The sequence below is a fragment of the Alternaria postmessia genome, assembly GCF_024291825.1.
Source record: "Alternaria postmessia strain BMP 2775 chromosome Unknown scaffold_2, whole genome shotgun sequence".
NCBI lineage: Eukaryota > Fungi > Ascomycota > Dothideomycetes > Pleosporales > Pleosporaceae > Alternaria > Alternaria postmessia.
The window spans coordinates 1-27403 of NW_026260075.1; the positions used below are offsets into that span (position 1 = coordinate 1).

The 27403-nt window shown below is 51.2% G+C and overlaps 10 protein-coding genes across 10 annotated transcripts; 4 read left to right on the plus strand and 6 right to left on the minus strand.

Moving 5' to 3' along the window:
* Positions 1 to 1500: 1500 nt before the first annotated feature.
* Positions 1501 to 3559, minus strand: J4E82_000414 (uncharacterized protein; the record flags this gene model as incomplete). The annotated part of the gene is made up of 3 exons (XM_051726735.1): positions 1501 to 1997; positions 2048 to 3041; positions 3089 to 3559. 3 exons carry the CDS (start codon positions 3557 to 3559, stop codon positions 1501 to 1503), a joined length of 1962 nt encoding a protein of 653 aa, XP_051593160.1.
* Positions 3560 to 5133: 1574 nt separating this feature from the next.
* Positions 5134 to 5540, minus strand: GNG1 (Guanine nucleotide-binding protein subunit gamma; the record flags this gene model as incomplete). Its single annotated transcript, XM_051726736.1, has 3 exons — positions 5134 to 5196; positions 5250 to 5310; positions 5371 to 5540. 3 exons carry the CDS (start codon positions 5538 to 5540, stop codon positions 5134 to 5136), a joined length of 294 nt encoding a protein of 97 aa, XP_051593161.1.
* Positions 5541 to 6292: 752 nt separating this feature from the next.
* TIF32 (eukaryotic translation initiation factor 3 subunit A) lies at positions 6293 to 9721 on the plus strand (the record flags this gene model as incomplete). The annotated part of the gene is made up of 4 exons (XM_051726737.1): positions 6293 to 6330; positions 6386 to 6614; positions 6667 to 9038; positions 9088 to 9721. 4 exons carry the CDS (start codon positions 6293 to 6295, stop codon positions 9719 to 9721), a joined length of 3273 nt encoding a protein of 1090 aa, XP_051593162.1.
* A 324-nt stretch (positions 9722 to 10045) lies between these two features.
* Positions 10046 to 11147, plus strand: J4E82_000417 (uncharacterized protein; the record flags this gene model as incomplete). Its single annotated transcript, XM_051726738.1, has 3 exons — positions 10046 to 10052; positions 10148 to 11041; positions 11068 to 11147. 3 exons carry the CDS (start codon positions 10046 to 10048, stop codon positions 11145 to 11147), a joined length of 981 nt encoding a protein of 326 aa, XP_051593163.1.
* A 309-nt stretch (positions 11148 to 11456) lies between these two features.
* Positions 11457 to 14076, minus strand: J4E82_000418 (uncharacterized protein; the record flags this gene model as incomplete). The annotated part of the gene is made up of 4 exons (XM_051726739.1): positions 11457 to 13275; positions 13321 to 13578; positions 13627 to 13896; positions 13964 to 14076. The coding sequence occupies 4 exons, from the start codon at positions 14074 to 14076 to the stop codon at positions 11457 to 11459; spliced, it is 2460 nt and encodes an 819-aa protein (XP_051593164.1).
* Positions 14077 to 15891: 1815 nt separating this feature from the next.
* J4E82_000419 (uncharacterized protein) lies at positions 15892 to 16828 on the minus strand (the record flags this gene model as incomplete). The annotated part of the gene is made up of 3 exons (XM_051726740.1): positions 15892 to 16029; positions 16091 to 16308; positions 16390 to 16828. The coding sequence occupies 3 exons, from the start codon at positions 16826 to 16828 to the stop codon at positions 15892 to 15894; spliced, it is 795 nt and encodes a 264-aa protein (XP_051593165.1).
* A 1175-nt stretch (positions 16829 to 18003) lies between these two features.
* On the minus strand, positions 18004 to 18462 carry J4E82_000420 (uncharacterized protein; the record flags this gene model as incomplete). Its single annotated transcript, XM_051726741.1, has 1 exon — positions 18004 to 18462. One exon carries the CDS (start codon positions 18460 to 18462, stop codon positions 18004 to 18006), a length of 459 nt encoding a protein of 152 aa, XP_051593166.1.
* Positions 18463 to 19210: 748 nt separating this feature from the next.
* J4E82_000421 (uncharacterized protein) lies at positions 19211 to 20308 on the plus strand (the record flags this gene model as incomplete). The annotated part of the gene is made up of 2 exons (XM_051726742.1): positions 19211 to 19640; positions 19722 to 20308. 2 exons carry the CDS (start codon positions 19211 to 19213, stop codon positions 20306 to 20308), a joined length of 1017 nt encoding a protein of 338 aa, XP_051593167.1.
* A 433-nt stretch (positions 20309 to 20741) lies between these two features.
* J4E82_000422 (uncharacterized protein) lies at positions 20742 to 21781 on the minus strand (the record flags this gene model as incomplete). The annotated part of the gene is made up of 4 exons (XM_051726743.1): positions 20742 to 21296; positions 21344 to 21589; positions 21654 to 21700; positions 21763 to 21781. 4 exons carry the CDS (start codon positions 21779 to 21781, stop codon positions 20742 to 20744), a joined length of 867 nt encoding a protein of 288 aa, XP_051593168.1.
* A 1649-nt stretch (positions 21782 to 23430) lies between these two features.
* Positions 23431 to 25793, plus strand: J4E82_000423 (uncharacterized protein; the record flags this gene model as incomplete). Its single annotated transcript, XM_051726744.1, has 8 exons — positions 23431 to 23536; positions 23586 to 23823; positions 23872 to 24031; positions 24081 to 24101; positions 24156 to 24225; positions 24279 to 24311; positions 24362 to 24497; positions 24548 to 25793. The coding sequence occupies 8 exons, from the start codon at positions 23431 to 23433 to the stop codon at positions 25791 to 25793; spliced, it is 2010 nt and encodes a 669-aa protein (XP_051593169.1).
* Between the last annotated feature and the right edge of the window lie 1610 nt (positions 25794 to 27403).

Below are 27403 nucleotides of genomic sequence, written 5' to 3' on the forward strand. Positions count from 1 at the left end.
AGTTTAAGAGCTCTAAACTGAACTGACTGATAAGACGAGAGCTCTAAACTGACACTGAACTGACTGCCAAGCAATCAGTCAGTCAGTCAGTCTCATCAGTTTGGATTGATTGTTAGCAACTCTGGTTCTACAGGTGGTGTAGGCTGGGTGTGTACTAGATAAGGGTTTATGTTTTAAACAGCTTTTGTTAGTGTTGTTGTTATTTTGCTGTATTATGTTAGGTTCGTATGTCTTGTGGTGTACAGATAAGCATATACGTCAAGCAAGTTAGGGAATTGTATGTTGAGTAGCAGAGTAGAAAAGAAGGTAGAGAAAGTAAAGCAGCAGAATTGTTTAGTGACAAATACGAGTGAGGTAACGATATTTTTATTCATTAAGATGGATTGTTTTAGTATCATGTTGTCAAATTGTCCTTGTAAAGAACACTTTTCTACTTAGAAACAACAAGACCTTATCTTAAGTAATTTTCTCTTGTCTACAAAAAGAGGTTAACAGCAGGTAAGTCAACGAAGCTGTTTTGTATGTGTACGTTGTATTTCTATCTATTTCCTTGTGCGTAAGAATAGATAATAATTTTAGTTTTTTTTGTATCTTACCTTCGCTCTAAGTATATATATGTTGAGCTAGGTATAATGACACGAGGACTTTAAATGATGAGTACAAGATTCGACTAGCACGCAGAGAAGAATATTGATATACAAGGGATAGTATAGGAAACTGTTGATTCCATGGTTTCAAATATCTTTGACTACAACATCCGTAATTACTCCTATCTTGATAAAACAACACGATGCCCGTCGAATGCACATCAGCAGAGCCAGGGCTTCATACAAACACAGACAAGCGTCAGCCTCCTGATCAATAACAACCAAGTTGCTCAAGAGTGAGCTCTCAAGCAGATGGCAAAAAAAAAAAAAGACATTGATGAATAATTTCAAGACATTCGAAAACATCTCAGTATATTACCCAGAACCCGCATAATCTATACGGTTCTGGCTCAAATGTACTTTGTTCGTGTGTTGTACTATGGCATCTGCCGTCCAAACAAATACTCGTATACCCACCACCCACCACCCACAACAAGGTGGAGACAAGATATAATGCTTACCTCCTAAAAAGGCAAGCAAGCCCGCGAGCAAAGTAAGCAAACAAACAATTGAATGCCCATCTTACGCATACTACTACTACCACACTCTTCCCTCACTCCCCATAATCCGATTAAACCATCGAATAAACAATGTAGCATCTACAATAAATGCAACATAGGCCCCGTCGCGGGTTCATGCTACGCCACAAAAACCGAGACGTCGGTAAATTGCGTCGACTATAGCTATTTGCTGTTTTTGAAACGGAAGCAAAAAGTGGTCCGTCCGTAACGTAGCATGTGGGGAATAGATAAGTAGACCAGATGCTCAAAACCTGAGCATCAAATGTCAAGGTATAGAACAATTGAGGAAGAAAAAAGAAGAAAAAACTCGTTTCATCACCCATAAATCTTCGTCAAGTTTCGTTCTCGGTATTCGGGCTGGAAGACGGTTCAGCTTTTAGCTGGGCAGCTGCTTCGGGTGTCGCTGCCTCTGACCCTGTCCTCTTCAGCGCCGCGAGCTCTTTCTTCAGTGCATCCATCTCTTGATCTTTTTTGTTGATCAAGTCATCCCGCTCGGATACTTCTTGCTTTAGCTGTTTAATGTACTCTATGGCGCTTTCCACCTTGGCTGCCTTGGAGTTGTTCGAGTTTTGCGCGTTGGTCTCAGGGCTTTTGGCGTCTGGGATGGCACCGAGCTGCGGGGAAGGGAGGAGCGCTTGCATTTCTTGGAGGGCCATGTTGATGCGGTTTCGGCGGCCTTGCTCGGCGATCTTGTGAGACGTGCGTTTGGAGGTGAGGTTGGTGGAGAGTGATGTGGGATAGACAACGCCGGGGACTGTGGTACCATCGAGGATGTTCTGGTAGTTTGACTTGGATGCCAGAAGAAGGGCGTGGGTATTGTCGGTGACGCCTGCTGAAAGTCAGATTAGATAAAGTAATTGGGTCTAAGAAGATACTTACCACTTCCACCATCGGGTAGTAGAGGCTTTATGCTGGGCGAGATCTTAGGCCTTAGAGCGGGGCTGACAAGATTCGAGCTCACGCTGTTCCTTTTCTTGGGATTGCGCGCTGGCTTCAGGTCTTTCTTGCCATTGGTCATGGAGAAGGCTGGGCTTGTCGGGGTCGACATGGCGTCTAGCATCGGGCTAGGCCTGGCTGACATGGAGGCTCCAGGTGTGCTCAGAGGATTCAACTTGGGCGTTTTCCGTACACGGGACGTGTCACCATCCTCATTCCGTATCGCTGTGTCCAATCTTGATAGGCCCGGCCGGTCTAGAGAAGCTTCTGGCAGGGTAAGATCTTCCAGCATTGGTGGTGCTTCCTGAGAGCCACTAAAGTCGGGCGAGGGTTGTATCCGCATGAGGGATGCTGGAGTGGCTGGAGTACCGTTCTGGCTGTTGCGTTGGGCAAGCATAGCAGGAGAAGCTGTTGAAGAACTGGGCTTTGGTGGCGGTCGCATCTCAGACAGCATAGGCTCGGGAGATATAGAGTCCGTCTCTGAGCTCTCACGAGTCCTTGGCACATCCAGCCCGTTGGTGGACGGACGTATTGACCGCGCTTCCTGCATGAGTTCGGTGACCTCCTTGGGTGGGATGAGCGAGGAAACGGTTGCTTTTCGCCGGTTAGGTTTCACAATGGGGGACTGTCGTACGCGGCCGTTGGCATTTGCCCGTGGTGCGTTCCTCTTGTTGGTACTCCGTAGACTCCTCCGTCCTTGCTCCTGTGGAACCATGGCAGGCTCACCCAACATATCCATATCCACATCGATGGGCGAATGTCCAGTGGAACTCCCAGACGTCGTATTTTGCGACTGCTGATGCGCATGCTGATGGCTCTGGGCATTCAGGGCGGGTGATGTGAGTGGGCTGAAGTAGGCTCCTGGTACGGTGAAGTCAGGAATCTGGAAGCGCGCGTCGTGGGGCGTCACTGCGGGCGAAACTAGTGGGGTAAAGGTCTATATGGGTCAGTGGGGTTTTGTGGTAGCTTCCAAATCCGACATACCGCATCGTCCTTGCGCATATGGTATCTCTGGTCGAATAGCGACTGGTGAGGGTCCAATTGCGTGAGATAGCGATGAGGGTCGCCATGCATCTCTATGCTATTAGGCGTGGGCGGGACGCCCTGGTGTGGGCGATATATTTGGTCCTGGGTCTGTGTGAAAGCTGGCGTTCCGGCCTGGCTGTACGCGGGCATGCCATAGTCGAAGAAATTGTTGGTGGGCTGCGACATGCCATGACCACCCAAGTTCTGGACCTGCTGGCCTCCGTTGGCGCCATCGCGGTGGTCCTGGGGAAGTTGCGGGGGATACTGGCCCTGGAGATGGTGGACATTGAGCGACTCGGTCAGATCGGCGAGTTGATTGCCATTAGAGGCGGGTCCTTCGTGACTGTAACCGTCAATGTTGAAGTGCAGGTCTAGATTGTCGAAGTCGATGAATTCAGCGCCGGCGAAGTCCTCTGTGGCCGGGTCCATTTGAAAATGCTCGGCAGCGCTCCAGGACTGAGCCGTCGAGCTGTTCATATCGTCGCCGCAGGACCCCGGGCGGAGGGGAGAGAGAAAATTGCCGTCGCGAAGATGGGCGCGGGTGGGGCTACGCGGAATTGGGACCGGGTTGCTGCGTCTCTTTACATGTGTTCTCTCTGGTGCGCGTCCAAGGTGCAGTCGCGTTTGGCGACAGTGCAGATGGCTGGCAGTGACTCTGGCGTCGCTCTCTCCACTGAATACTGAAGAGAGTGTCGTCGGGGTCAGGACGAGGCACTGCACGAGAAGAGCCCGGGTGGTAGGCCCCCACGGTGATTTGATAAGACTGGGGGGGCAGTTCGCCCGCGCACGTCGAATTCAGCGCGGGTTACAGCCAACTGCGGCTTGCAAAACCTGGCCTCGCGTCCTCAGCCTATTATCATGTGCCGCCGAAGCATTCACAGACCCGCCCACCTGACGTTCAGCCTTCACTCTGGTCGTCATGTTGGCCGCGTGGTGTTGACCAGAGTCTCACAGATGACTTGACTCGCGCGCGTGGGATGCATGCAGCAACCTGAAGTGTGCCCTGGAGTACAGCTGCAACAAAAGCTACTGCGCAATATCCTCGTCATTCACTCGATTCACAGTGCTGGGCCGCGGTTCAGGGTCTGCGCAGGTGCAGCGATGAATTAGGCACGGGCTGGATGCAAAAGGCAAAGATGGGCGGTATTTTGGTAGACATCAGAACTAGTCGGCCAATAGTGCGGTCCCGCATACATTCGGCCGGGGGAGGCGTAGGCGAGCAGGCCAGCTGCGTCGCATTCGTTCGCTATTGACATGCATCCTGGTACGCTATACATTACCTCGACATGGGCGCACCAGTCAGCTGGTCGTGCAAACAGCAGACGGTGATTGCTTCGTCCTGCAGCCACACGTGAAGGTGTCTGGTTGGATGGAGAGAACCTTTGTTTTGGCCAGGTCGATTGGGCTGTAGCGCGACTGACTACGGCTGTTTGCCGGTGGAGCGCGACGCCATGGTGATGCGCCTTGTTAATCTCGTTTGCCCTAGCAGCATGTAGCCACCTACCCCTTCCAGCAAGTTCCCGCCTGTCCAGATCGCCTCGACTGCTCGAATCGAGGCTCTCGCAATTGTTTGTGTTGGAGGGAGGAACTGATTTACTGGAGCCATGCATCGTGTGTGAATTGATAACCGATTGAAGAAAATATCTCATTGTCCAAAGTGAAGAAGTGATGGAGAATGAATTATGAGAGTGCTTTTATCTCGTGATTGTAGAACCTAGAAAGCCGCCGTGACCGACTATAAGAAAAGACTGAAAACCCCCGCGCGCTGCGCTGCAAACATCAACAGCAGCGAGCTCCGTATCCGAGTAATTTACACATTGCTGAAAAGTACATGGCCCGTCCGATTGCCTCGCTCCCAGGACTACTGCGCGAGACTTGGCCACACCGGGTCCTTGGGTATTAATCAACCTCCTCCTAAAGGGTAAAAGAAAACAGACTCTGCCGTCAAAAGGGCCCCGCACAACGCCGGTAAAGGACATGACCATCTGCATCTTCGTCGTCGTTTACATTACGATGCAGCAGCCGTTGCTTTGTTGTGGCGCGTAGGGGTCGTCGCGCTTGTCAATCTGGGTGTGTGTTAGAGCGGCGAACAAATAACAAGAGGCGCGCGTATACTGACCGTTCCCCATCGTGACGGTACCATCCAGTCTTTTGGCTCTTTATCCGTGAATGCAATGAGACTGCCGGTCGTGGTTAGCCGTGCTGTTCGCGGTATCAATGCGACTTGGTCCTAAACGTACTCTAATGCGGCTTCGGACACGGGTATCCTGCGGCGCTCGAGGTCCTCCCGCAGGCGTTGGTTGAGTTCGGTGAGGCGTCGCAGCTTGAGCTCGGCCATGCTCTGCTTCTTGCTCTTGCCGTCGCCGCCGGTCCGGATCTCGTAAGGGGCTTGAACCATCATGGCGGACATGGTGCGCGTGGTATATTAGGGGAATGCGATGGACGTGATGTTGTTGTGATGGTGGTGGTGGGTGTAATTACGGGGGATGCGTCGTGGTGCGACGTGAGTGTTGCGTGTCGGGCGTGCGGCGTGGATAGGGTGAGCTGGGAGAAGGGAGAGTAAGGAGCGAAGACGGCCAGCCGGGTGAGCCTGCCGCCGAGTATCAGCGCGAGAGCAAGGCTGCTGCGAGGGCGTTGACGACGGATTGCTGAGATGGGGCGACAGGTGAAGCACGCGAAGCAGGAGAGGTGGTTGGAAGATGAGGGCCCTCCCCTTGATGGGTCAGTTCGTCGGGCCCCGACGCTTGTGGTATAGCGCCATATTGGGTTTAACGAGCGCTTTGTCCTCACTCCCCCCCGAACATGCAGCCAATCTCCATGCCGCCTGTAATTGACGCAACAGGAACGCAGCAACGCGAGGGCGACTGGCAATACAGCAGTCGGGCTCGAGGTCGCCTACATACATAATGTTACGCCCCGCTCGAGTCTCCTGCGCCGCCTCTGGCGCCCGCGTGCATCTGCGGGGAGTCGGGCGCGAACGAGCCGGGAACTGGGAATACGCTCGCTTAGTAAGGCAATACCACAACCTTTTTGCAGCAGTGATTCCATCACCGTGTGAGACGTGCACCCACATCCCAACACCAAGCCCTCCGCTGTGTCGCCTGCTTGCTATAAAGCCCATCCGACTCGCGTAGTTGGATCCGCGACTTCAACTTGCCCAGCATGGCGCCTCCACCGCACTCCAAGCCGGAGAACACACTGTGCGCCCCGCCTCGATGAAGCCGTAGAGGCAACAAACCCACTAACTCCGCCCAGTAAACGTGCCCAAGAACTCATCGGAGTCGAGCAGCAGCAGGCTGCCCTCCAGCTGCTCCACGAACATGTCACCTCGAAGCGCACCCGCAACAGCCCCATCGCCTCGCTCGAGCCCGTCATGATCCTGTTCGTCGAACTCTGTGTCGACCTACGCAAGGGCAAGCTGGCCAAGGATGGTCTGTACCAGTACAAGAACACGGCCCAGAACACAAACGTCGGCACTATCGAGGTAGGGCAGACCAAGGGAAACATGGCGACTCCCCCGGGCTAACACGCTGTAGACTGTCTTCAAGCGCTTCATCGAACTCGCCGAGCAGAAGGTTACAGAGGCCCAGGCCAAGGCAGACGAGGTCCAGTCCTCGCTTGAGCCCTCTGACGACAAGAACGTCGACGACCTGGAGGCTACCGAGACGCCCGAGTCCATCCTCCTCTCCACCGTCTCCGGCGAGCAATCGCGCGACCGCACCGACCGTGCCATCGTCACGCCATGGCTCAAGTTCCTGTGGGAGACATACCGCACTGTCCTGGACATCTTCAAGAACAACGCCCGTCTGGAGCTCATGTACCAGTCGACCGCCCACCAGGCCTTCCAGTTCTGCTCCAAGTATGCCCGCAAGACCGAGTTCCGCCGTCTCTGCGAGCTGCTCCGCAACCACTTGCAGAACGCCGCCAAGTTCTCTTCCCAAATGCACGCCATCAACCTGTCCGACCCCGATACCCTACAGCGCCACCTCGACACCCGCTTCCAGCAGCTGAACGTGGCCGTGGAACTCGAGTTGTGGCAGGAGGCCTTCCGCAGTGTTGAGGACATCCACACCCTGCTCTCCTTGAGCAAGCGCCCAGCCAAGAACATCATGATGGCCAACTACTTCGAGAAGCTCACCCGCATCTTCTTGGTCAGCGAGAACTACCTCTTCCACGCCGCCGCATACAGCCGGTACTACAACCTCCTCCGCCAGTCCGCAGCGGCCGTCGCATCGGGTCAGAGCCCCAAGAAGGACAACCCCGCTGTCACCGAAGCCGACATGACCAAGGCTGCGTCGTTTGTCCTCCTCTCCGCTCTTGCCATCCCAGTCATCAGCACTTCCCGCTCCCGCGGTGCCCTTGTCGACGTTGATGAGGCGAGGAAGAACAAGAACTCGCGCCTTACCAACTTGCTCGGCATGTCGCAGGCTCCTACTCGTGCTATCCTCTTCAAGGATGCTCTCAGCAAGGGTCTGCTCAAGCGTGCCCGCCCTGAGATCCGCGATCTTTACAACATCCTTGAGGTCGATTTCCATCCTCTCTCCATTTGCAAGAAGATCTCCCCCATCTTGTCTCAAATTGGTGCTGATGAGGGTATGGAAAAGTACGTTGGCCCGCTCCAGCAGGTTATCCTCACTCGCCTCTTCCAGCAGTTGTCCCAAGTCTACGACTCTGTTAAGATCGAGTTTGTGCTCGGCCTTGCCCAGTTCCCTGAGCCTTTCCACGTCAGCGCAGGTACCATTGAGAAGTTCATCATGAACGGCTGCAAGAAGGGCGATCTCGCCATCCGCACCGACCACGCCACTGGTGTGCTCACCTTCGACTCCGACGTTTTCTCATCGGCCAAGGCTATGCACCCTGGATCGGGTGCTGGATCCGCCGAGATTGAGTCCCGCTCTGTGCAGCGTCTCCAGAGCACCCCGGCCGAGATTGTACGATCTCAGCTTACCCGTCTTGCCAAGTCGCTCTTCGTCACTTGCCAATATGTCGACCCTTCGTTCAACTCCGAACGCCAGCGTAACAAGGAGGCCGCTCTTGAGCGTGCCAAGGAAGGCGCCGAGAAGGAGCACCAGGAGATTCTCACTCGCCGCGACATCATCTCGCAAAAGAAGGAGGCTGCTCTCAAGGCTCAACAGGCCAAGGAGAACGAGGAGCAGACCAAGAGACTCATCCGCCAGCAGCAAATCAAGGATGAGGAGGCTCGCCGCCTGGCCGAAGAGCAGAAGCAACGTGCAGACCAGCGCATCAAGGCTGAGCAGAAGCGCATTCAGCGTGAGGAGATGGAGAAGCAGATCAAGGAGCTCAAGGCGACCACCAAGGTTGACATTGAGCTTCCTGAGGACTTGGACGATCTCGACTCGCAGAGGATCCGTATCTTGAAGCTTCAGGCTCTCGAGAGGGAGAAGAACCAACTCGGCGAACAACTCCGCATTGCTGGCAAGCGCATCGATCATTTGGAGCGAGCTTACCGCAAGGAGGAGATCAAGCACCTCAAGACCGACTATGAGAAGCAACAGGAAGAAGACCTCGCAGCGTACGAAAAGGCCAAGGCCGAGGAACTCAAGGAGTCCGAGGAGAGGCACAAGGCAGATGTCGAGCTCAAGCATCGTCTGTCAAGGCTGGTATCTCCTTACCAGACTTTCGTCAAGACCGTCAAGGAACAGCGCAAGGCTGAGTTCGAGAAGCGCCAGAAGATTGCACAGAAGGAACTTGAGAGCAAGAAGGCTGCTCGCGTTAAGGAGGTCAAGGAGCGTATCGCCAGGGAGAAGAAGGAACGCGAGGAGGCCGAACGCCGCCAGCGTGAGGAGGAAGAGCGTGAGAGGGAAGAAGCCGAGGCCAAGGCCAAGGCTGCGGAGGAGAAGGCGGCCCATATTGCCGAATTGAAGGCAAAGAGGGAGCAAGAACGAGCGTCAGTATTGCCCGTTGCACTTATCCAGTCACACACTAACATTTCACAGGGCCGCTGATGAAGTAGCACGTCTCCAGCGTCAACGCGAGGAAGAGGCGTTGGCCAGGCGGAAGGCTGGTGCCGGTGCCCCCCGTGCTGTTCCAGACCGAACCTTCTCTCGCGAGCCAGCTGCGGAGCCTTCTTCGGCTTCTGGCCCACCAAAGATCGCCCTTCCTGGCGGCAAGCCCAGCTGGCGTGAGCGTGAGGCCATGAAGGCCGCTGGACAGGCTCCTCCCCCTGCCAGCACATCACCAGCGCCTGCTCCTGCAGCCACCTCTCCCGCCCCCGAGGCCGAAGCTCCCAAGAGGAGTGGATACGTCCCGCCAGCTCTCCGCCAAGGAGGTGCTCCTGGAGGTGGATGGCGCGAACGTGAGGCTAGCGGCAGCGGTCGGGCACCTCCTGCCCGTGCCGAGCGTCCCGAACGCACCGAATCTCCTGCTACAGGCGGTCGCTACGAGGCTGCTCGTGGAGGAGACCGATGGGGTTCAGACAGGAAGCCTGCATCCCCCGCTAACGCCGGTGGCTATGTTCCTCCTGGTGCTCGCGGCGGCGCACCACCTCGTGAGGGTGAGGGTGAACGACCTGCTGCGCAAGCACCAGCTGGTGGAAAGTACGTTCCTCGTCACTTGAGGGACAGGCAGTAGAGTTAGTACATACGACACGAACGACCAGTACGGAAGAAGTAAAAAAGCAAGGCGTCCCGTTTCTTTTTCCTTTCCTTTCTCACTACGATTGACGACATGGTCAACGATGGGGGGTTATATAGGAAGGGAAGATATGATGGCATAGGAAGCGGGGGGCGTTTTTGCTTGTTCTTCCTATTTTCTTTCTTACCCTTTTTCCAGAGCTGGGCGGTAACGAATATGGACCTACAGTGTGTAGTCTTCATGAATGCAGTTTTTGATTGTTTATATGTTCAGAATTATGGTTCGCTTGTGTATGTGTGTATGTGTGGTTTTGTGGTTGGTATGGGTTGTGTGGTTTGGGCAGATACGTGTCTAGGTATGTTTTGACTTTGAATGCGATACACATCCATCTACCCCGCATCTATATTCCCACAAAATCCGTAGCACACAACACCTTCAACATGCGACTTATACAGTTCTTTGACAACGGTGATTACTGCCTTACGAGTCGCCCTTCAGAGATCTCTCCAGAGCCTCTAGATGACAAGCCATTTTATGGCATCCTTTCGCACAGATGGGGTCCTGCCGGAGACGAGATCACGTATCAAGAACTGATGGATGGTAAACGCAGATCTATACGCGAAAGCGACCTTGCGCGTGTTGGATTTCGCAAGCTTCAATTCTGCCAGCAGCGGGCTGCCAAGGAAGGCCTTCGTTACTTCTGGATAGACACATGCTGCATCAACAAACAAGATCAGTCTGAGCTGTCGTATGCACTAAACTCAATGTTCCACTGGTACAAACAAGCACTTCGATGCTACGTCTACATGAGCGATGTCGCATGCACAACAGGTGGAGAAGCTATTCAAAATATGACATTCGAAAACAGTCAGTGGTTCAAACGTGGTTGGACACTGCAAGAGTTGATAGCGCGAACGTCCGTTGTGTTTTACTCTCGCGAGGGGACGTATATTGGTAGCAAGAGAAGTCTTGAGAAGGAAATCCATCAAATCACCAAGATCCCCGTCAAAGCCCTCCGAGACAGCAGCTCCTTGAGCACCTTCAGTGCAGAAGAACGCTTCAGATGGACGCACGGTCGAAAAACAACACGGCCGGAAGACACGGCATACTGTCTACTTGGCATCTACGACGTCTGGATGACGCCCATATATGCCGACGGAGACTGGGAAACGCTGAAAAGCAGGGCGATCGAGGGGCTGAAGAGCGAGATCAAGGATAAGAGAGGGAAAGAGGAAGTCGTCGTCATTGGTGGTGCGTCATGGAGTGATTTGTCCGCCATTAGCGACCACAGACTACCGGAGCTGGATCAGGATATTCGTGAGTATACAGCTTGGCTGCTCCAGCAAGGGTATTCTCCAACGACAAGTCACCTTACCCAGACGTCGACCAATGCAGGCCGGAAGATGAGAGAAATGCTTGGTAAATACGATGTGGACTATAATGATGATTCGGGTCTACATGGAAGGATTACGACGTGGCAGGAGCCTTGGAGTCGCTTCCTCCATCAGAAGTCGAGTTTTGAAAGAGTGAGGGGGTTTTTGGATAATCGGTGGTGGATTGGAAATGGTTCGGAATATTGTCATACTGGTATTATGGCGGCCAAGACATTGATGGGGTTGATACTGTGGAGGGATATAAAGGACTTGAGATAGTTTTCATGGAGGAAGTTTTCGAGCATGAACACCTTTGATACTTTGATCGATTCTAGACTCCTGGCTACGAACGTAGACTATTAGTCTTCCTGTAATGTCCCGTACGTTGCTCTTTCCCAAACATCGAGGTTTGCAAGATTAGGATCGATAGCGTCGGACAGCAACGCCAGCGGATAACAACCAAAGCTATGGCAGGCACAATGAGCTTTTAATAGATTATGCTCAGTGTATCCCACCACGAGATGTTCGCCTTTCTCCAACTTCTCTCGCAGACTCTCCATCGAGAAATACTGGGACATCCAGCCAAGTCCATCGTTCAGACGTCGATACGATAAGAATTCCGCTTGAACCGAAGACCATAATGTACCAATGTTCTTTTCCCCAGTGAAACAGGTAGAATGAGGATCCTCAAAATGCATTTGGTCTAGCATATCATGCGGCTCCGTTGATCCCATGAACACGTCTTCGTCGTGTCGCTCGGCGATGCAATCATGCGATTCTGGGTTGAGGTTTACCTCGCGGGCCCAGGCGACATGCGCTGTCTCGCAACGACGTAGTATGCCAGTCAGTACAGCCCATCCTGTTTTGATTTTGGTATTCCAAATTCCGAATGCTGGTAGAGCCATAATCTCCTCTGCAAACTCGGCAGCTGTTAGCTCCACGTGATCGCACTCGACGAATGAGTCAATTGACAACAACGCAGCGACTGAAATGTCTGCTTTTACGGAAGGGTTGAAGTTGTGGGAGATAAGGCAGAGAGCGCATGCTAATATACCAAAGAGGTCTTCACCATCTCTTCCTTGGGTAGCGAGATGATACGCCGTCATCACTAGACTATGCAAAGGTTGCAGTTGCAATTTTTTGCCACAGTCAGGGCTGAAACATCGGCGAACGTACAACCCACTGGGTGTCTGAAGCAATAGAGGTCGTGGCATGTGAGAGAACATTCTGTCAATGCAGTGACATATTGCCTGGATTGAAGTATTGCAGAACTTGTGTTTCCAGCTGGGAGGTATCGATGTATGGCCCCGAGCGTAAAGCTGGCGTACGCAAGGAGAGTCTGCATCCCAGCGGCCACAAATATCGACCTCTTCTCCAGCAAATCGTTCGACATCCCTGAAATTGTCGTCCAGATCTACCGGCCTCGCACTTGTGTGAGACTTGATGATCGCGATCATCAGATTGTCCAGTATAGTGTGACCGTGCTCGTTGAGGTACATTGCGTGGGTCTTGGCTCCCCTATACATAACTGTAAGCCAGAAAATTGCATCGCAACAAGTCTTAGAGCCGTCCAGGAAACTTGTTGCTAGATGAAACGGATGCAACGATACTGGATCGATGCCTTTTCGACGAAGCTGTCGGGATATTTCTACCATCTGATCAACGTTTCGACTCATGATGCTGAAACCAAGAGCCTCAACGAGCAACTCGCTCGAGCGTTCCTCATCCGCAGCTTTCGCGATCTGTGGGATGGCGACAGGAAGATCCGTAGCGGGGGTAGGGCTGAAATCATTGTGTTCAAGTGCATCTCGCAGATGCGCCTGCAATGAAGCTGGCTGCTCGTTTGGCGACCATGATGTCCAAGTACGTTCGTCGCTAGAGTCAGGCTGGGCAAGCGCTGGAGGCTCATATACTTCCTCCGGTATTTCCTCATATCTCGCTTGACGCACGTGGATGTACCACCGGCAGAGATCCGAGGGCAGCATCGGTTCATCGTTGTTATATGACGCGGATGGATGTGTCATGTCCTGGGGTGTTCCTGGAAGACTAGGACGGGCAGCGGGAAGGTATTGGTCGAAGTTCAATAGCTCCGCCGTCCATATTCTTGGTCCTTTGCCCCAGTGTTTGGCGGTCTTGAAGCAAAAGAACCAATATTGGTATAGCCAGTCGGACAAGGTCCTACTATATCGTTAACTGGGGACTAGAACGCGACTTCGTTCTCACCTTCTCTCTTGTCCGTTTAGAAGCTTCAAAAGCTTCTCATGATGACCCTGTGCAAACAAACACGCTCTATCGATCAGCATGTTATCTTTCGTGATCTGAATTGTCGGTGAGGGTGCGTTGTTCGGAGACGTAGCCGATGATGGGGTGGTGACATCGATGTTGCTATAAGGCGTTGGCTGATCGAAAGGCGATGAATGGTCGGAAGTTCGTACGTATGAGTGACGCATAGCAGCGTAGGGTAGGTTCCATTTGAGGAAGCTTAGATGTTAGCATACGATCGTCTAACTCCGGTATTTGGTTACTTACAAACTGTCGGCGAACGGCAGCACGCGTCCGTCAACGTTCGTAATATGGTTCCGATTGAGGTATATCAATCGTGTAGCTTCCCGCATCTGATCCTTCATTACTCGTCTTACTTTGTGACCTTCGACTTGCTTCCCATCAATGAAGACTCGAGTAAAGGGTTTGCCGACTGCGGCACGACTCTTGTAATGCTTCGCAACTGTGGTGATCTTGCTCTTGCTAAAGTTCTTTGACCACCCCCATTTCTTAAATTGGGCTTTGTATTGGTTCTCACTATAAGAAAGACAAGTCAGCTGGTGAACTCTTTTACTTGCAATGGAGAGGGATATGGTTGACTTACACCTTGTAGAAACGGTGCTTAGTGCTCAGTTCTTTGACAATATCATCAAGCTTCCATTTGTCCTTCAACCAGAGTTTCTCCAGAGTCTCTTTTGCGTCCTCCCAAGAATGCATGGTTCCCAACGCAGGCCGATTAATCAGGGCAAAACACGTAATAGTGCGACACTCAAGTCAGGCGCTGAGAAGAATAACACAGGTTTAGTAAGGAGCGCTCCTTGGTCAGGGAAGAGAGGCTTTCGAGACCTTGAGTTGGCTGCACTGCGGCAGGCTGGCTATCCCCTTCTTATGGCATTTTGGCACCCTGTCTAGAATCCCTGACACGTTACACAGCCAAGGCGAACAAAGGTTCGACAGCCAACAGGACGACGTTTCCTGCGCATAGTTGTTTTGGCGTTGCGCATGCTGACGGTGTGCCGACGCCTTGTTGCCTGCAATAAGTCCTCCGTTCTGAAACAACACCGATCGGCGGCCATACCAAGTCGAACAAAAGTTCACTGGCCAATAGGCATGATGCGGGTGTGGCCGCACAGAGCTTTACGCTTCGCTTACAAGTTTCCGCGAATGAGAGTTTCCCATCTCCCGTACGACATCGCCCCGGCCCTTAACCACCGACGCGTAGAAACGCCTCGCGACGCAACACGACGTCAGCCACCGCGCTGTGGCACACTGCACATCAGTGCCTACGCAGCAGTTCGAGGCGCTCTATCACCGACGTTATCACCGTTGTATAATCATGAGTACCACGAATCAAAGAGATAAGCATCGCCATCCTTCGCCCGATGAATAACAGACCTCACTACCCGCCTCAAGTGCATCCTTTCCATATTCCTGATAAAACAATGAAAAGCCCATTGATTACGATAGATACGTGTCGATCAGGGCGAAGCTTGTGAAAGCTTAGTATCCACCCCAGCCATTCCCAGGTCATGATCCCGGCCCACCATCCGAATGCCAAGTTAAACAAAAGTTGTCTGTCCAATGTATGGCTTGGGATTTTCTGGCGTTCCTGCAAGGGCAGTCTACCAAGACGAACAAAAGTCGACAGACCAATATTTTTCGAGCAACATTGGGCTCATGCCGTTTTAGACAGCGGGACCATAATGCGAGACACCCGCCAACCTGACCAGAGTGTGTTAACACATCATGACCCATGTCACTCTCAATGCAGACCGCATACTGGGGCCTTCACCAAGACTTGCTCCAGAACTCAGAGTCTGAGCTGCCCTTGACGCGCATCTCTTTTCCACCCTCGAGATGTATAAAGACATCCTCTCCTTCTGCCTCTTCTCCTCAAGTCATCCCATCATCTCTGACACTATCAAGCCTGTATCTCTGTCTCTCCCAACGTTGCAGTCTCAGTTTCTCCATACAATATGCCTCAGCAACAAGTTTCGTCGTTAGTCGACCCTCGCCGTTGACAACCACACTGCCTTATCTTACTGACCAATACATAGTGGTGCTACCAACTCACCTCAACAGAGGTCATCCGATACCGTCACACTCTGCTCATACCATATCAGCGTCTTGTCCTCGACCTCCAACACGTACGCAAGCAACATGAATCCGATGGACCGCTTCCTAGCCGAGGGGCCCGCGGAGCAAAGTGCCATGTTCATCCGTCATGACAATGGCGAGCTATCGACGAAGAGGAACTGCACGTGCCAAAGGGTACATAACGCGAAGATGTGAGGGTCGGAGACTAGTTGCTACTCGAATCGATAAGCATCCCATACACCTGCCCTGTGTCATCACGTAACACGTTCAAGGACACGCAAACGGGGTATGCATGTGCCTGATAGGCGGACTATTGGTGGGTAGACAGTGAGATGTAAGGAAGGAAATGGTAGGGTGAGGTTAGATGGGAAAGATATGGGAAGGAACTCATCCTAGAGTAATCAGCAGATTGTTTCAATACCGCATCCATGTGTTCTAAGCTAGTTGTTGGTTCTTGAGCTCACTAGAGTATTGCACTAACTTCTCTTCATCTCGCTTTAGCATAGCATTCCTACAGCTCTCACGATCAAAGTTATCTGGCCAGCCATGACTCAGCATCAGTGCGTGCAGTTCCTAGAGAGAAGATGGTAAGTCAGCCTGCTGTCCATCGAAAAAGGCGGAAGTCTATCCGAACCTTGTACTCGTCGCCAGAACCATCAGCATGCACTGGTCCCCTACCATTGGTCTGGCCGATCAAATGCAGTTGCGCATAATCATTTTTCCATTCGTTGAGTATATCGCTGAGACGCGCAGTGCTTCCAGGACTTGCGCATTCATTGCGCCAGGCTCGGGGGTCATCGGCTCCGAACACTGGGTCGTAAAGCGTTTGCACTTGGTACCTCATCGCCGTTCCTAGTTGTAGAACAAGAGAAAGATCAGTCATCGATAGAACTGCAAGGAAGCAGGCGTCAGCTAAGGGCTGGTTGTAAATACCATCTGTGGTGTCGAGCATGATGTATTGCCCGTGTACTTTCCCATACGTGAGGGCAACAACCCATTCCGGAAAATCATAGTCGCGTTCACTTGTGTCCGGTATCTCCCAGCAATTGATGCCAGGCCCTACTTTCTGGAAGTAGTCACGTCGGTAATCACATGGATATGTCGACCAAGCTAACGTATTTCTCTCAAATGGGCCGTCCATACGAAGATATGGTAGATGCTTGAGCAATTCGATCACTGTGTCGTTCTTGTGCAGTGGGGCAAAATTATCGCTGCTGATGTTAGGCCAGCCTCGCGCTGGCGGCTCTAAGATGTCGGATGGCTCAAGCCATGGCAGTCGAGCAAGGAAGTTGTAGAAATCCAGCAGTGCAGTAGCCACTTCGGTCTGAAGGTCAGAGGCTGCTAAGACTTGATTTGAGAAGGATGTCGACATTGTGTTATTGCAGGCGCGCGCCTTATCTGTCTGGAGAGCTGGGCGGTGTCGGTCCCTATTACGTTGCAGAGGTTGAACGTGGAAGTCAAAATGAAGGAGTCAAGAGTAGACAGGCAATGTGTGGATGAATGACGAGGCTGGAGAATGGAAGTAAGGGGGTTAAGCTCAGGCCCGAGGTAGCGTCAAGCATGGTCTGCTAGCAATCATTTACTACGAACCATACAGACGTGCTTACGATCATTTTAGACGCGCAAGTTTGATTCCAATGCTACTCGAAACAAAACGACGTATAAAAATGTTGAACGGTGTTCACCACGAGATGTGTTTCTTTCGAAGGTGCAATGTTGCGCGGTTTCACTAACACCAATGTGTAATAGTCTTTAGCGTATCTGGCTAGCGCGATCCCGGAACTTGACCTGTCAACTGATCCCTCCCTTCAAATCCTTCTCAGTGTCGCTGAAACCCAGCACATTGACTCCAACGAAATCGCCCTCTTTGGCCCGGTATCAGTCTGGGCACTTGGTACGTTATCATTGCACACGCCACAGTACGCACTGGACAGATCGGGTTGCGCTGTCGCGACGCGTGGAGCTTGAGACGTCATGGTTGTGGTCTTGTCCTCACATCGCCTTGCGCAATACACTGGGATATGGTGTCATCAAGAGAGTGACCACGAACTGTATCTATGAATCCGGTCACAAGCATTACAGATGCGCTCAGCAGTAGATCCTTACGGCCGTTAGGTTTATATGCGCGATATTTACCGTGGAGGATTGCAGATTACTAACTGACATGGGTGGACTGTGAACTCCGCATATTGTGCTACGAAAGATGTTGTCATCGTTGGCTCGCTCGACTCTGGATTATTGCGTATTGGTCGCTGCGCATTAGATGATCATACGTCGCATCAACTAAGATTTGACCAGGAAGCCTTGTATCGCGCTGACGAACTTCCATCATCAATCGATCACCAAGTACATTGTATTACAGCACCACATACCCAGCTGAGTTGCCAGTGGTGCTAAAGAAAGAGATGGAATAAGCCATTTTTACACAAACAGGTTGACGGAAGTCACCAAATACAAGGCATGATGTCACAGGTCCATCATTTCATCTTCCAGCAGATCGCTAAGCCAAGTGTCGACCATTTAACGACCTAGACTGCCATCACTACACTACAAAGACGAGGGCTTTCCAAAATCCACGGCTCTATTCTCCTTGACCCATATCTTCTCTTCCTCGCTTCCGAACGCTGGTGGAAAGATTCCATTGATCTTCCAAAGTCTTCTCTCCGTCTCATCGATATGAAACTCATAGTTGTAACCCTTATCACCACAGTGTTTTTTCAAAACAGCATCTACGCCGTTTGCGGCCCCCTTGTAGACTTTGTCTTCGTCTGGAAGCCTTACAGCAATGTGCTCGACGACAACGCGGATGAAAGGTGTATCCTGTTTGCCGACTTGCTTGCCTCCAATGAACATACTGTTTTTGGGCACTTTAATGAAGTTTGTGACAACGTAAAAGGCTGGAAGACCGATGTTGGTGTATTGCTTGATGCTGTCTGCTGCGAGAGCTTCTTTGGACGCATCGTCCTCGAATGTTCCTTCCGGATGGTAGATGACCCAGAGTGGCATTTTGGTAGGGTTCGAAAGTTGATGGGAAGGTTGATTGGAAAGTAGAGCTGGAAGTACTGTTGAGCAGTGGTGAGGAAGGTCGTTATTCGGGTTGATGCCTCTGATATAGATCAATATTGGTTAACAACATCTAGGCCTCTCCGCTTCTTACGTACGTAACAAACCTGCTAAAGCACTACGGCCGATCATTGCAATCCTTCCGCAGCCCAATAAAATCTACGTGTCCTTAGCGTTGTCGGGGCCAAGGTGGTGAACTGAGAGAGATCAACCTTAGAACTCACCGCATGCCCTCCCGAGACGACAGACCCAATAGTGTCAGGTTACGTGCGTTAAAAATTGAGCTAAGGATCCTGATCATTGGTCTGCTAGTCCCTAGTCCGGAAAGACAGGCATACAAGAAACACTAAATCAGGCTAGCGCATCATGTTTAATAATCGAGGAAACCCACACATCACACCTAGCTAGCCAGCTACGCTCGGCTTCGCCATCACGCCGCGTATTGTGTGCGCCATTGTTGCATTCGGGACGGACATGGTTATGACCTGACTCCGTCCGTAGGCTGACAAAACACGCATGGCTGAGATTGCTTACAATTTTGTATTTGAGAGAACAAGTCACTACATGTACCCCTACAGTTTGGAACTACAATGAATATAAAAGGATCTTGATGTTCTTCGAACAGAAAGCAAATACCTACCACTGACACTTCCAACAATCAATAGAACCACTCGTCACCACTGTCTTGACCATGTCTCAATCTCTTGTCTTCATTACCGGGTCGACAGGCTTCATTGGGTCTCATGTCGTTATCCAAACGCTCGAAGCAGGCTACAAGGTTCGCCTAAGCGTGCGCAAGGAACCTCAAATCGAAGGTCTCAAGAAGCTCTTCTCCAAGCATATCAGCAACGTCGACTTTGTCGTCATTCCGGATCTGTCCATCTCAAGCGCTTTCGACAGTGCCTTGAAAGATGTCGATTACGTCCTACATCTCGCTTCACCGATGCCTGGTAAAGGTGAAGACTTCAAGAAGGAGTACCTCCAGCCTGCAGTGCAAGGTACAACATCGGTTTTGAATGCCGCAAAGAAGTTCAGCACCATCAAACGCGTCGTCATCGTGTCATCGATACTTGCCTTGGTCCAACTAGATGCGCTGACGGGAGGCAAATTTGAACCGAGAGGTACGTTTCTATTTTATGAACATGGTCTATCCTTTCTATGTACATTCGTTCTGATGACATATATCTGACACATTCTTGCAGAAGGACGAAACCAGGAGATCTCCGTGGATCCCGACATGGAATTTCCCGCGGATCCGATGGCTAGCGGAGGAGCAAAGTATCACGCCTCCAAACTTCTAGCCCATCGAGCCACCCTCGAATGGGTTGCAGAGAACAAACCACATTTCGTTGTCATCACCCTACATCCCTCCTTCGTCTTTGGTCGCAACCTCAGCCAGACATCTCCTGACGGAGTCGATGGTACTAATGCTATGCTTTGGGGCTGCCTGTACTCCGAAAAGCCCTTCATTCCCGCAGTTGGAGTGGATGTTCGAGACGTTGCACTTGCGCACGTGCGCGCCTTGGAGACGAAGCTTAATGGAAACAACGAAGTTCAGGAGTTTGTGCTGAGCGCTAGTGAGAAGGACGGATGGTCTTGGACCAACATAGCAAAGTTTGCACAAGAGAAATATCCTGGCTTGGGTACAAAGTTGGAAGGTTCATTTGATGCGCCTCCACCTGTCGAATCACGCCGCGCTCAGGAAATCCTAGGCATCAGGTGGAAGAGGATGGAAGACACTATCGCATCTTTCTTGGATCATCAGCTCGAGTTGAGGGCCCAGCTCTAAGCTCTGATGTAAGCAACGCAACATGCTTAGCCAGATATTAGTCACTGTCATTTAACTTCGCCCTTCGTCCTTCCTAAGCTAGATTGAGAGTTTCTGTGACCTCATGAGTACGGTGTCGATGCAAGGATTGCAAACGCTGAGTTTTGAGGGTAAGACGCGCCACTGGCGAGCTCTTACGAGTGCTTCTGGTTGTAGTTCCCTCGATTCCACCCCGCTTCTTCTTCTTCTCCTGAAGATTGCGTACTGTCGTCTTATGACCGCTAATCATTTCAGGGAAAGCCTTCAATATCAATGGCATCATACGTCTAATATATTGCGTTGGATCTGAAGTAGCCCATCGGCCTCAATCGTGACGTCGACAAGCGTTCGGACCGTTTATTGGCGTTGAGTTTGCTGGAGTTTAATAGTAGACAAAGTAGATGTCATCGGTCATTCAATCGGGGACTGCAAGTTCATAAGGCGCCTCATGTATGAGTGGTGGAAGAGGTCGCGGCTGGTCTTGCAGCATCTCCGGTACGCTGATCCTTGAATGTACGATATGTCCTTGTCCATCTATTGCGATGATTTCGAGTGCGGCATTCTGCTCTTGGATGAAGATCGAGACTTTGGTAGCGAGAGTGTTGGTGACCCGCAGCCTGACCGCCCATGATAGCATGCCAGTAGCGGAGCAAGTCAAACCGCCCGTGTGCGCCCCGCGAATGGTCAACAATTTCATGTTGTAGTCGTTGTGCCCATTCTCTTCTAGAACGATCAAGAACCGGCCATTACGAGATGCGGTACCCGCGAGAACGCTTGACCCAACCACACTGTCTGGTATTGGATTCATTTGCTGGCGAAGGCTTTGTGGATTATATTCGAGGGTGTCGACTGGCACGATGAAAGTCGGGGGAAGATGCGATCCTGGTCTATGATTTACTGTGCAGAGTATGTGAGGTTTGCCGATTGGAGATATTACGAACGCCGCGTTTGTAATCTCATCGCGCAAAGCCTATCTAAAGTCAGCTGGGTATCGAAGCATGTGTGAGAACTACTCACGCCTCCGCTACCACTAGAGTTGCAGTCGACGTACCAACTCGGGCCCAGACGAGTGGGCGACCGAGGCCACGAGCTTCGACCCACATTCCAGCAATATAATCGGTTTCCTGTCGACAAAGCAAAGGCCATAGGACCATACAGGATATCGCTACGGTGAGGCGAAAAGCCGACAACCTTGATAGCCCCAGTATTTCTCGGGCATGACAAGGTCGTGCGGTTGTTCTCCGCGTTCCAGCCTGTGGTGTACTGTGGATGTGAAGGTACCGGGTTAGCGTATGTCTTACGCTCGGGTTGTAGGGTTGAATCTCACCTTGTATCTGAACAGTTTCACGCCGCTTTCTCCTTCCCCACCCACTGCTACGCTCGCAGTAGCGATTCTGTCAATAGAGGGGGAACCACTTTGCGAAATTGATACCGACCTTGGAATCCAGCATTCATCTTGATCGACGCGTTGGGCTTTCACTAAATTTGGTGTCTCGCGGCTGTATTCATCGTAGACCAACAGTTGCATATGTGTAATTACAGCAAGCAAATCCTCTGTTAACGCGACACCTCGAATCTCCTCCTTCTTACCAAGTGGTATGCTCAGCTCGACGTGAAGTGGAATTTGGCGACTTTTGTTCGCGCTCCCCACGTTGTATAGCCGTACCTGCTTTGCCGAGCAAGCAGCAACCCAGCCTGATGGCGAGATCGATGTCGCAACATCGTGAGTTCTCCTGAGAAAACGTTGTCCACTTCTCTGCAAATGAGTTTCTGTACAGTTGCCAAGTGAGGCTGTAAATATTGGGAAAGTCTCTACAGCTGAAGAAGAGCGTCGCGCAGACGGATACGAAGAGCTACTTGAGATAGACATCATCAAAGAGCACGAAACAAGAATATCATAATGACGAGAGAAGTTTGCAGTCAATAAGTCGTCAAGCGACGGAAAGTATGTTTGTGAAGCAGCAATAATGCCGTTGCTTTGAACGAACGGACGGTCTGAGCCGTCACACAGGTCAGCTGGCGCCGGTTATTGACTCCGATAGCTGTAGCCTGATCTTGTCTTGCATGCGCCACCACGTCAAAAAGCATACATACGACAGATATGACACTCGGTGGTTGGGGGGCCGTGTCTCACTCATGCATACCAATAAAGCCAAGCCACAATCCCATAGGGTGTTCAGCCATATGAGGCAGCCAGAGCGTACTCTTAGAGTACGTGGGACGCGTGGCTGTACTACTGAACGTTATCGCAGAGCGCGCGACGCTGGACGTGGCGCTCTTGATGCTATTTTGTAGCCTCGCGACTGTATTGAAGCACCTGAGCTAACATTTGACAGCCTTTCTTCAGAACCGAGCTCATTCTGTCTAATTCTATACTGCGAGGGGGCGAATACTACACACCTTTGATAACACCGTTGAGTTCGGAAGGCTCCGTACCTAAGGGTGCCCCTGCATGTCCAGATCAGTACTAATACTCCTTACTCAGCCAGAGTACCGGAATCTATCATGCGCCTGCTCTGTACTCTAGCATTTCGCCACATATGTAAGAGGGCGGTATGTCGAGACGTAGCCTCGCTGATCTTGGCCCCAAGAGCTCATCGTCTCAGCCAATCACCAAACGCCAGATGCTTCGCCCCGATCATCTTCCCACTATTTTACCGCTCGCAGGGACATGAGATATTTTCGTCGCCAGATTATACCCTTGCTGCCTAGATTTTGATCTCTACGTGTGGTTCATAGATCTGACTACGATATCTATCGCTTCCAGGTTGTCGACTTTGATGGTGGCAAAAACGCCAACTATCTCTTGTCGAAGGGGTCATCCCGTCCTAGGTCATTGTTTTCTGCATCATTTCCAAGCAGAAGTCAAGGCTGATAAGAAGCAAACCGGTGTGGGTTCAGCCTTGGATACAGGGCATGCCTAAGTACATTAGGCTGGAGATGCCCAGAAGCGGGTCACAAGAGGGCGCAGTCTACATCTAAGTGTTGCCCTTGCATTTTCGCAGCACACTAAGATTCCTAGAATACTTACACCAAACTACTAAAAGAAGAAAGAGTTTCATTTTTTGGATACTACCAGTCTGATACCAGTTTTGTTTAATGTAATGCCAGTCGATATGGACGAGGAGCAAAGACCGCTAGATCGATCGCCATACTATGTAACACATTCCGAACATCTTGATCGTGTGTTGAGTAGGCCTCAGCTTGCAGGTAAGTCAGTAGGCCAGTAGCAGTGGAGGTCGGTTGAATAACAACACAGGTATTGGGATATCCGGTTGCATTGGTGGAGGCGTTTTCATCACGTCGGGTGCGCTGATAGCTACCACTGGGTCACTTGGAGCTGCAATCAGCTATGTAGTAGCCGGAGGGATCGTTGCTTGTGTCATGTATACTACTACTGAGATGGTAACATGCCGGCCGCTGACCGGAGCTCTCATTGATCTACCTCACACATTCTTGGATCCTGCTAGTGGCTTTGCTATCGCATCAGTATATGGGTATGTTTTTTCATCCTCAATAAGAGCAGCACGTTAACAAATCTACAGACTCAACAAGATCTTCGCCATGACTACTCTCACTGCGCTCGCGGCACAGCTCACTGTCCTCTTGAAAGATGATCAGAAGCCACATTCACCTGGCACAGAAGCCGCTATCAATATCGCTTTCATAGCCCTGACGACTTTCTCGCACTGTCTTGGGGTCAAGGTAAGCCAATGGTCAGAATACAGGAGACATGCCGCTTACTTCTTCTTAGCTATACGGTAAAATTGAACGAGTGAGTTGAGCGAAAAGAAAGTCGAGAACTTTCGATCTAATAAGGTGGTTGTAGGTAGTAATGTGGTTCAAGTTGAGCCTGCTCGTGCTTGTCTGCGTCATGATGGTGGTGTTGAACTTTGGATGTATGCAACCATGCGTGCACCGACTTGCCAGTAAATTATCTAACATTGTGCAGATGGTGGACTAAAAGAGGGAAGATACAACGACAGTGAGCTTCAGTCTCTTTTGACCACGTTTTTGCGCTAACCTACGAGGCAGACTACACACACGATGCGTTTACTCCAGGTTGGAAGCCATCCGGGTTTAACGTCACTGACAAACGTCTCTCCCTTTCAAGCGTCTCTGACGATAAATTCGGCATACCTGGGACAGGAGGTGCTTTGTTTGGATTTATGTGAGTATTCCGAATCGGGCTGAACACAGCCAAGCTTATTGGATACACAGTACCTCAATCACGCTTGCCATGTTCTCCTTCGGCACAGACCTGGTCGCAATGACTGCTGGGGAAGCGAAGAACCCTTGGAAGGATGTACCGGCCACAATGACCTTCGTATACGTCATTCCCGTCATCATGTACCCTTTTGCGATGTTTGCTGCTGGGTCAAACGTCAACTACCTCGATCCGAAATTGTCCAAATTGTGGACAAAAGGCAGTGGTCCGACAAGATCGCCTTTCGTGATCGCGGCTGAAAACTTGTCGCTCGACGCGTTACCCAAAGTACTGAATGCGCTTTTCATACTCTCGGCATATACGACTGCAAACACTGATCTGTATGCCGCCTCGCGGAGTGTTTTCATGCTATCCCAACAATACCTCCCACGAAAAGTCGCAAATGTATTTGGTAGGACTAACAACGGTCACACGCCGTTGGCAGCTATCTTGCTATGCTCAGCCCTCGGGTTCCTGTCACTCGTTGGATTGGCCGACAGATCGAGTTCACAACCAACTATCACACTCTCTGAGATCTACACTGGTACTGCGACCTGCATTAACATCTGCCTTTGCATCACCTTTCTGCGCTTCAAAGCTGGGCTCGATCGTCTGGCGAAGCGAAAGATTTTTGGAAGAAACCACCCGCTGTACAAGTCTCGACTATTCAAGTCTCGCTGGCAACCACTTCCTGCATACATCGGTATGATAGGAAGCACATTCGTCCTTATATGGTCCGGCATACCGCCACTTATCATTCTAATTGCTAGAGGTAATCTTTCCTCTCCTGGCAATCTGAAGTCAACCATCAGCCTTGCCTTTGACGTTATCGGAGCATATATCGGCCCTGCTATCTTCGCCATCCTCTACCTCTCGTACAAGTTCATCTACCCACGTACGTCTCGCGTCGACATTCGCAACCTCACAGTCGAAGACTATGTGTTGCAAGATCTATCAAACATCGAGCTGGAGGGCCCGACATGCATACCGCCTGTTCCGCGACCCCGCTTCGGATCATATGAGATGGACGGCCAGAACGATGGCATCGCCGGTCCTTCCGTCATGTTCGAAGATCCGTTCAAGGAGGATCAATCGTACGCTGACATGAGCCCGGACATGCAAGAGGAGATCGAGGCCGAAGCTGCAAGGAGCAATGAACGAGCAAGAATTAGGCAGATTCTGGAAAGAAGGCCGGAGAGATTACGCCGCGGAGTCTGGCGAGAGATCTGGAGCTTCGTGAGGACAGATAAAGAAGAATGAGAACGAGAAAACCGCTAGAGATGACATAAATTTACGCTCGACACCAAAAAACCATTCAATTTGCTGGCGCTCTCTGTTCTTGACGCTGTTGTAGTACCTCGGTATCCGGTGCAGCTGGATGAAAGTCTCCGCAGAAAGCGAAATCGATGAAAACTTGGGTACACAATCCCATTGCCGAACATCCAATAAACTTCACCTGTCAACAAGATACTTACACATAGAGCTGGTTTAGTAACATTGACATACGGTAGAAAGTCTTACGTGAAACCACAGCAGGATTCTCCTACCCTGGAGTTAGGGCTGGAAGCCGTTCGTGCCGAGCCGAGTGGTGGCGTACTGTTCGTGCTGACCCGCTGCGATGAAGCAGCTGAACCACTTAACTCGGGTATGGTCAACAGGTGCACGGGCACTAGCAGCATGCCCGACTGACTGAGGAATATTGGCAGTGTCGTCCCTTTGAAGGAAGTTTGCTGGCTGTGTTCACTACAGGCTAGCTCACCTAGGTGGTTTGGTGGTTTTCAGTCCGTGGCAGAAAGGAGGTGCACGGTGGTTTGAAGCCAAACGAGCGTGCCGAGGTGGAAGAAGTGACCGCGTCATCCTACTTCTCGCCTTTGAAAACACATCTACGTCCAGACGACCTCTCCCCATCACTTGGATATGGAAAACAACGCGCGTATGCACTGCATATAGCAAAAGATGGGCCATGAGCTGTGAAACGATATTTTGCTGAAGGTCAGCAGACTGGGAGTAGCGACGCGCCGGAAATATGCAGTTCCACCTACGCGGATGAGGACCCTTGCCTTTTCAACCCACTCTCTCCAGGTCGGCATCAATTCTCGTTTCACGCGACCAGTAAAAGGCCAGATTGAATACATCCCTCCAGAGACCATAGCAGCTTCTCGACATTCTTGTTACCGCGCTGGCCGCTACTGCTGTCGACCAAATAGTGGCCCCCAATGTTGCTTATTGTTCCGATGCAAAGGCGCGACCCTCGAAGATCTTATCGAATCGCATGACGACTATTTACCGGACGTGCACCCGAATCAGACATTCCCGGTGATAGTGACAAGTGGCGCGCTCGGAACATACATAGGTAAGCTCAATTGGGTAACAATGGAAGCTCAGATGCGGTGTCTAGCCCCCAAGCGAGTTCCAACGCTTCTTGATGTGGACCGAACTTCGGCGATGGCGATTCGTCCATGCTACACGAAGCTCCGGCAGTGTGGAGTGTCTCAAATTATTTGACATCTACTGTGCCTTCTTTCAAATGGTCCAGTGATTACTTTCGCAAGAAGTAAGTATGCTCGAGTCGACTTTCCTGATTGCATTCATAAGCTGCCTTTGCTACTTATCTTGGCATACATGTAGCCATATCCTTCAGTCGAAGTTATGAAAGAGCTTTTTCACGTTTGCGAAGTCTATGCCGGTAAAACTTGGCCTCAAGAAACCACAGCTACCGATCCCATCCGCAAATGCCACGTCGACCAACAGAGCGTATCCTCGCCTGGCTCGCCATCCATTCTCGATAAAAACCGAATATGATGTGGTGGTCGTTGGCTCAGGATATGGCGGTGGCGTTGCAGCATCACGCATGGTAAGAGCCGGGAAAA